At 55.9% G+C, this 8,183-nt stretch overlaps 3 protein-coding genes and 1 pseudogene across 3 annotated transcripts; all 4 read left to right on the top strand.

Annotated features, from left to right (window-relative positions):
- Positions 1-1,736: 1,736 nt before the first annotated feature.
- On the top strand, positions 1,737-2,421 carry LOC142362455 (testis-specific serine/threonine-protein kinase 6-like; annotated as a pseudogene).
- A 236-nt stretch (positions 2,422-2,657) lies between these two features.
- On the top strand, positions 2,658-3,215 carry LOC142362454 (testis-specific serine/threonine-protein kinase 6-like). Its single transcript, XM_075431088.1, has one exon. It carries the CDS (start codon positions 2,658-2,660, stop codon positions 3,213-3,215), a length of 558 nt encoding a protein of 185 aa, XP_075287203.1.
- A 1,658-nt stretch (positions 3,216-4,873) lies between these two features.
- Positions 4,874-5,749, top strand: LOC142362398 (testis-specific serine/threonine-protein kinase 6-like). The gene has a single exon (XM_075430520.1). The coding sequence runs from the start codon at positions 4,889-4,891 to the stop codon at positions 5,717-5,719; it is 831 nt and encodes a 276-aa protein (XP_075286635.1). The 5' UTR covers positions 4,874-4,888; the 3' UTR covers positions 5,720-5,749.
- A 198-nt stretch (positions 5,750-5,947) lies between these two features.
- LOC142362453 (testis-specific serine/threonine-protein kinase 6-like) lies at positions 5,948-6,543 on the top strand. Its single transcript, XM_075431086.1, has 2 exons — positions 5,948-5,971; positions 6,067-6,543. The coding sequence occupies exons 1-2, from the start codon at positions 5,948-5,950 to the stop codon at positions 6,511-6,513; spliced, it is 471 nt and encodes a 156-aa protein (XP_075287201.1). The 3' UTR covers positions 6,514-6,543.
- Positions 6,544-8,183: the final 1,640 nt, after the last annotated feature.

Raw genomic sequence — 8,183 nt, 5'->3', positions numbered from 1 at the left:
TTTCCTGCAAGAGAAGACCTTATTATTAGTGAAAAAAACTATGGGATGATGCAGGAAGGAAAAAAAAGTCCTCCTTATATCTCATGGTGTGTTTGTTCTTCTCTGGTCGAAGGGCAGAAGGCTGGAGACCTTCCGCTGCGGTAGCATCTCAGCAAGGTGAATTCATCCCCGAGGGAACACCATCCTGTGTAATCGTAGTGCAGCCAGGACCCGGGCAAGGTGAACTCCTGGTGTTGGTGTGAAGTGATGCCCAGCACAGCTTGGTCTCCGGTGCGCAGCCCAGCCCCGGGCGATGCAGGACTTGCCCCGGGTGAGCGTACCCGGGGAGGCACGTTAGCTTACGCTGAGTTTGCAACAGGTCAGTTGCTGCTGGGGCACCTGGGAGCTCTCTGGTGTCCCCACACAGCAGTGGGAACGGTCCTTCAGCAGTTTATCAGCCCTTTGGCGGAGGAACCGGCTCCGTGTCAGGCTGACAGACAACCGCGCCGCCAGAGTCGGCAAACGTCCCCATAATGAAAACCCTCCAATAATTTATACCTCTGCAGACCAGCTCCTCCTGCTCACGTACCAGACTGAACTCACCAGTAACTGCTGCCGGGTTTCTGATTGCTCTCGTTTACAAGAGCAATGGAACAAGTCGGATCTACAAACACAGCTGTGATGTAGAGAATGTACCGGAAAGCTCAGAAGCTCAGCATCCTTTTATAGGTTATTACTGAGTACCCTGCTAAAGTATATTGGTGTGGCTTAAATATTTATACCAAGGTACCAGTGCCTGAGGGATTGGAAGCAAAAGAGATTTTTGGCGCATTTTTATACCAATAAATGTTGAGCCAGCAGCTAACAAGGCAAAAAAAAAAAATCTGTTTCTCTGACACCTAAGCACAGCACAGAAAGCTGAGCTCAGATATCTTTCCTCCTCCTCTGCCTGCCGCTGTCCTGCCAAACCGAAACCTCTCCTTCATGCCTCTTGCTGTCTTTCTTTCTCTGGGGCTTTTTGCAGCCGTCGCAGGCCGCGCTGCGAGCTGTGGGTGGGGCGCACGGAGATGCGCGGTCACGACGTCTGCCGCCCCGGCAGCCGCACACCCAGCTCGCAGGGCTTTAGCTGGAGCGCACAGGAGCGGAAGCATTTGCTGCTGCGTCCTCACTTGCACCAGGGATTTCTTCCCTGTCTCCTTCGAGGCACCGCACAAGCCCCTTTCGCCTGCAGGATGCTCGTCCAGCATCCAGCTGCACGGTGCTTTCTCTGGCTGTGGGTTTTGGGGACGTGTCTGTCACGTGAGCTCCCGTTCCTGTTTTGAAAGATACACGGAGCATCGGCCAGACCCCTGTCAGAGCGTGCGACGACGGCGTTTTCCGGACGTGCTCCTCTGCTGAGCAGGCAAGGGACGCCTGGTCTCAGCGTTTTCCCTTGTAAAAATGCCCACATTGGTTCAGTTACGTTTCGCCACCTCAAAGTTCCCAGCTCCTGTGAAAAGTCCGGCTCAGACCGCTGCTAAGTCACTGCGGTTATGACTCACGGACTAACCAGAAATGCCAGGAAATCCTGGGTAGCCAGCAAAATGGCTTTCTGCGGCTGGCCTGCTGACTGCTAGGCGGGATTTTCTGGTGTTTAAGTAGCAGCAGTTTATGAATGAGAAGTCCTGGAAATGGCTTCTTTCTGAATCGCTCCAGAAGTACGAAATCGGGGGGCATTTATTTGATGCCCCAGGCAGACAGGGAGCGTCAGCTGGGTGATGTCCAGCATATCTGCGTGTGTACGGGATTCCCTCTGCTCGACCTCGCTGCAGTCATCAGCCCCAGGCAAGGTCCTTGCCGTCAAACGGGGCCTCCGCTCTCTTCGGAGGGGAGAACGATGGCCCGAGGACATTCCCCACGGGTCAGCAGGAACAAATCCTCCATCGTGCAGCGCACGTGCTGCTCGCCTGGCCTTTCGACGGCGTGCCTGCTGGTACGTGCCCCATACACGCCCAGCAGCTTGCGCTCGACCGCAACTTGGTGCACCGAGATCTGAAGTGTGAGAACGTGCTGCTTTCCGCTGACGGCCGCAGGGCCAAACTCACTGACTTTACTTTTAGCAAGGAGGCCAACAGCTACCCGGACCTGAGCAGCACCTTCTGCGGGTCGGCACCCTACGCTTCCCCAGAGGTGCTGATGGGCATCCCCTACGACGCCAAGAAGTACGACATGTGGAGCCTGGGGGTGATGTTCTACATGATGGTGGCCGGCTGCATGCCCTTCGACGACACTCACATCCACAGCATGCCCCAGCAGCAGAAGAAAGGGGTTCTGTACCCAGAGGGGCTGCAGCTGCCGGAGCCCTACTGAGCCCTCATCACCCAGCTGCTCCAGTTCAGCCCGGCTTCCCGGCCCGGTGCGGGGCAAGTGGCCAAGAACAGCTGGCTGAAGGGGGACATCTGAAGGAGGAAGCTCTCCCCCAGAGATCCCAGGAGAGCAGTAACGCTTTCATGCAATTAATGCTGTAGCAGAAAACCATTCCTGTGGTTTGTTGGTCATTTTGAGTCCTGGTGTGCCTGTGCGTGGAGCTGGTTGAACTTTGAGCACCGGCAAGACCTCACTGCAGTCATCAGCCCCAGGCAAGGTCCTTGCCGTCAAACGGGGCCTCCGCTCTCTTCGGAGGAGAGAACGATGGCCCGATGACATTCCCCACGGGTCAGCAGGAACAAATCCTCCATCGTGCAGCGCACGTGCTGCTCGCCTGGCCTTTCGACGGCGTGCCTGCTGGTACGTGCCCCATACACGCCCAGCAGCTTGCGCTCGACCGCAACTTGGTGCACCGAGATCTGAAGTGTGAGAACGTGCTGCTTTCCGCTGACGGCCGCAGGGCCAAACTCACTGACTTTACTTTTAGCAAGGAGGCCAACAGCTACCCGGACCTGAGCAGCACCTTCTGCGGGTCGGCACCCTACGCTTCCCCAGAGGTGCTGATGGGCATCCCCTACGACGCCAAGAAGTACGACATGTGGAGCCTGGGGGTGATGTTCTACGTGATGGTGGCCGGCTGCATGCCCTTCGACGACACTCACATCCACAGCATGCCCCAGCAGCAGAAGAAAGGGGTTCTGTACCCAGAGGGGCTGCAGCTGCCGGAGCCCTGCCGAGCCCTCATCACCCAGCTGCTCCAGTTCAGCCCGGCTTCCCGGCCCAGTGCGGGGCAAGTGGCCAAGAACAGCTGGCTGAAGGGGGACATCTGAAGGAGGAAGCTCTCCCCCAGAGATCCCAGGAGAGTAGTAACGCTTTCATGCAATTAATGCTGTAGCAGAAAACCATTTCTGTGGTTTGTTGGTCATTTTGAGTCCTGGTGTGCCTGTGCGTGGAGCTGGTTGAACTTTGAGCACCGGCAAGACCTCACTGCACTCATCAGCCCCAGGCAAGGTCCTTGCCGTCAAACGGGGCCTCCGCTCTCTTCGGAGGAGAGAACGATGGCCCGAGGACATTCCCCACGGGTCAGCAGGAACAAATCCTCCATCGTGCAGCGCACGTGCCGCTCGCCTGGCCTTTCGACGGCGTGCCTGCTGGTACGTGCCCCATACACGCCCAGCAGCTTGCGCTCAGCCGCAGCACAGTGGACTCCCAGACTTCAGCTTGCCTGTAGAAGTAGCACCTGAAGTGAGAAGGTGGTTTGGTTTCGACCCATAACTTCCACAGCAGATAAAACCCGACATGACGATTACTTGCCCTTAGGAGTCAGGGCGAAGCTCGCCCGCAGCTCCTATAGACCTGCGTCTGCAGTTTTTAATTAATTTAATTTTCTCAAGTGGCTTCAGAGCACTGACAAGGTGGACTCACGGGAAAGATTTTCTTCCGTCTGCAGTTGAGTCTTACTCCTCTTCAGAACCGATTTGCGGAATGAAACCTATATTCCAAAATTAAAAATAGCATTTGGGTGGGTATTTAGGAAGTTGGACGTTGTATGGTCCTAGGCTCCTCTGTGCAGCTGGAAAGGAAATGCGGGCTCCACAGGGAGGACAAGATCCTTGAGCAGCTTGAAAACAACAGCACAAACCAGAAACCACTGTTTGTGAGAGCCGAGGACTCAGCGCGTGGGGGAAGGAGCCGACGCTGGCCTGAGACGCAGCGTGCAATGGGCAGGGATGCTTTGCTGTGGCGACCCAGCCAGCTGCCCTCTGCTCCCGCCCCGTGCTTCATTCGACTGTCACAGCAACTAAAAATGACTAAAAAGCATTTAAAATCTAAACTACAGAAGCTCTCCGAAGGACCTCTGGTCTCACTTCTTTGTAAGTCTCCAAAATACGATTTTGATAAAAATAGAGGGAGAGCAATTCCAAGTCCAAGAAACCGAAAAGCTGTTTCTTCTGAAAGATGCATTTAAAGTTCCCCGTCCGTACCGCCCAAAGTCAGAAAGTCGACCTAGAAAAATAGCCCGCTGAACCATCATAATAAAAAAGTAAATATTTACAGCCAGCCAAGGTGTTTTGCGGTTAGGGACAGTAGAAATCACTCCTCTGTACCGCTCTGTGCCCTTCTGATTTTAATACAGCGAATACCCTGCAGAAAACTGGCTTAGGTCCCCAAATGGATTCCTCCTCCCAGAAAGGGGACATTGAAACTCTCCTCATCCAAAAAGCCCTATTTGGAAAACGCAGGTGAAGAGGCCGAGAAGGTAAAAACTCTGAAATCTCCAGAGGCCCGTGAGCGGAGGGGACCCGCCCGACCCCCTCGTCGTCTCACAAAGGCGCTGCCACAGAATGCGCCACGCCATCACAGTAGCCGGGCGAGCCCCGGAGCCCACCCGTGCCACAATGGGGCAGAGTGAGGGCCAGCAGCCGCCACGCACCATGTGTTAAAGCTTTCAGATCCCAGAGCAAAACACCAGCTTCGGTTAAGGCCGTCGGGATCACGCATCATGCCAAAAGTCGATGCAGGAGAGAAGTTACTTCGTGAGCTGGGCTACAGGCTGGGTCCCACTTTAGGAGAGGGAAGCTTCTCCAAGGTGAAGGCAGCCACCTCCAACAAATTCAAGGGCCCCTTAGCCATCAAGGTGGTGGACCGGCAACGAGCAACCCGGACCCTCGTGTACAAGTTTCTGCCCCGGGAGGTCTCCATCGCGCGCAGGATCCGGCACCCCAACATCATCCGCGTCTTCGACATCATCGAGGTCTGTAACAGGAAGCTCTACATAGTGATGGAGGCGGCAGCCACCGACCTGCTGCAGCTGCTGCAACAGCTGGGGAAGCTGCCCTGCGTCCCCAGGGCCCGGGACATCTTCGTGCAGGTTGTGAGGGCCGTGCAATACCTGCACGACCGCAACTTGGCGCACCGAGATCTGAAGTGTGAGAACGTGCTGCTTTCCGCTGACGGCCGCAGGGCAAAACTCACTGACTTTAGTTTTAGCAAGGAGGTCAACAGCTACCCGGACGTGAGCAGAACCTTCTGCGGGTCGGCAGCCTACGCTTCCCCAGAGATGCTGATGGGCATCCCCTACGACGCCAAGAAGAACGACATGTGGAGCCTGGGGGTGATGTTCTATGTGATGGTGGCTGGCTGCATGCCCTTCGACGACACTCACATCCACAGCATGCCCCAGCAGCAGAAGAAAGGGGTTCTGTACCCAGAGGGGCTGCAGCTGCCGGAGCCCTGCCGAGCCCTCATCACCCAGCTGCTCCAGTTCAGCCCGGCTTCCCGGCCCGGTGCGGGGCAAGTGGCCAAGAACAGCTGGCTGAAGGGGGACATCTGAAGGAGGAAGCTCTCCCCCAGAGATCCCAGGAGAGCAGTAACGCTTTCATGCAATTAATGCTGTAGCAGAAAACCATTCCTGTGGTTTGTTGGTCATTTTGAGTCCTGGTGTGCCTGTGCGTGGAGCTGGTTGAACTTTGAGCACCGGCAAGACCTCACTGCAGTCATCAGCCCCAGGCAAGGTCCTTGCCGTCAAACGGAGCCTCCGCTCTCTTCGGAGGAGAGAACGATGGCCCGAGGACATTCCCCACGGGTCAGCAGGAACAAATCCTCCATCGTGCAGCGCACGTGCTGCTCGCCTGGCCTTTCAACGACGTGCCTGCTGGTACGTGCCCCATACACGCCCAGCAGCTTACGCTCGACCGCAACTTGGTGCACCGAGATCTGAAGTGTGAGAATGTGCTCCTTTCCGCTGACGGCCGCAGGGCCAAACTCACTGACTTTAGTTTTAGCAAGGAGGCCAACAGCTACCCGGACCTGAGCAGCACCTTCTTCGGGTCGGCACCCTACGCTTCCCCAGAGGTGCTGATGGGCATCCCCTACGACGCCAAGAAGTACGACATGTGGAGCCTGGGGGTGATGTTCTATGTGATGGTGGCCGGCTGCATGCCCTTCGACGACACTCACATCCACAGCATGCCCCAGCAGCAGAAGAAAGGGGTTCTGTACCCAGAGGGGCTGCAGCTGCCGGAGCCCTGCCGAGCCCTCATCACCCAGCTGCTCCAGTTCAGCCCGGCTTCCCGGCCCGGTGCGGGGCAAGTGGCCAAGAACAGCTGGCTGAAGGGGGACATCTGAAGGAGGAAGCTCTCCCCCAGAGATCCCAGGAGAGCAGTAACGCTTTCATGCAATTAATGCTGTAGCAGAAAACCATTCCTGTGGTTTGTTTGTCATTTTGAGTCCTGGTGTGCCTGTGCGTGGAGCTGGTTGAACTTTGAGCACCGGCAAGACCACGTGCTCTCAGAAGGCGGTCAGATACCTCCAGAAAGGAGACACGTGAGCCTGCTGCGTGTTGGGTTTCAGGACACAAAGACCACGGTAAGAGCAGAGCGTGGGGCTGGAGGGGACCTGCACCCCCTGTCCAGCAGCAGGTCGGGGCTCTCCCATGGAGCTGGGGCAGGGCGGCGAGGTGCAACGTGCGGCAGCGCAGTCCTTCACGTTGCCCGCTCCCTAGGACACGTATTGTGCGCCAGAACGCCTGTGCTGCTGCCCCTCTCTGCTGCTGCCCACCTCTGCGCGGGGCATTGCCCCGGGCTACAGCAGGACACCTGCTCTCACACGGGTCTTGGCTTGTCCTCAATCTTGTTCGTCACCAAACTGTGTTTGAGCTGGTGGGAGGGGGGGAGTAGCGGTCCTGCAAACCGCTACTGCGGAGAAAAAATTCACGTTTTTGGTACACCGCTGTGTAGATCTCACAGAGATATTCACAGCCCAAACTCAGAGCAGGATGTTTGCAGGGAACTGGACAGTGTCACCGAGCCAAAAGTGTTGGTGTGGGTTTGGGATCCACACCTTACGTTCAACTACGTCTTTCAGGTATTGATCCTTACCAACATTTGAAATCTCTGCCAAAAGACATTTGATGAGACAGGAGTGCCACTGGCCATGGAGAACCTGAAATGGGAAAGAGATAAAGAGGGAACTGCTTTGCTAACACCCGCTGTCCACCTTCGACATAGAAGGTTACCCATTATTCTGAATGCAACCCCCCAGATCTACAGATCCCTACTGGCAAGCCCCGTTTTCAAAGGGTTAGTTAGAGGTAGGAGCTGGCATCTGAAACGTGCTTTCATGAGACATTTCAAGCCCCCTTTACACAATCTCGGATCTAGCTTCCACCGAAACTGAAGTCAGGCAGAAGACTGCCAGCTGGGTGGTCTGCCAGTCGTCGCATTGCTGCTGCCACGTGAGCTCCCGCAGCCAGGCGACGTCTTACACGAACAAACCAGAGCCCGTGGTTCTGCTGGAAGAGAAGGAAACATCTTTGGTAAAGCAGACGTTCTGGGTCTATTTAAAGCAGCAGTGTAAGTAGAACAAGATGTGGCAGCAGAGCCAGCCCAGGGCTTTTCAGCACGAGCTACAGTGAATTTTGCCACTTCCAGAATAAAGATTTATTTTTTTCTCCTTGCAGCTGCAAAATAAAACTTTATAGTAGCAGCAGCAGCAAAGTCCAAAGCAGAGAGAGCAAGGGACAGAAAGGGTGTCTTGGGGCCATCCATGGCTGTGGATGCAGGCTTGGGAAGGAGCAGGAGCAGGATGGGGATGGAAAAGGAAGAGAGAAGTCGTAAGGATGTGGGAAGCAAGGAGGCAGATTTCAGGGTAGTGAGATTCTCAGCTAGGCTCAGGCCTCCTTTTGCTGCTCGCCTTCCAACCCCGCTGCCAGCCTCATCTCTCTGCAAAGCCACCACCTTCCTTGGGAGAGCTCCCCGCTCTGTACCCCAGGGACCTTCACATCTCCATCCCCTGCT

Source organism: Opisthocomus hoazin, chromosome 9, assembly GCF_030867145.1.
Source record: "Opisthocomus hoazin isolate bOpiHoa1 chromosome 9, bOpiHoa1.hap1, whole genome shotgun sequence".
In the NCBI taxonomy this organism is placed as follows: domain Eukaryota; kingdom Metazoa; phylum Chordata; class Aves; order Opisthocomiformes; family Opisthocomidae; genus Opisthocomus; species Opisthocomus hoazin.
The sequence above is the reverse complement of the archived record's forward strand: the minus strand, read 5'-3'. Positions and strand labels throughout refer to the sequence as shown.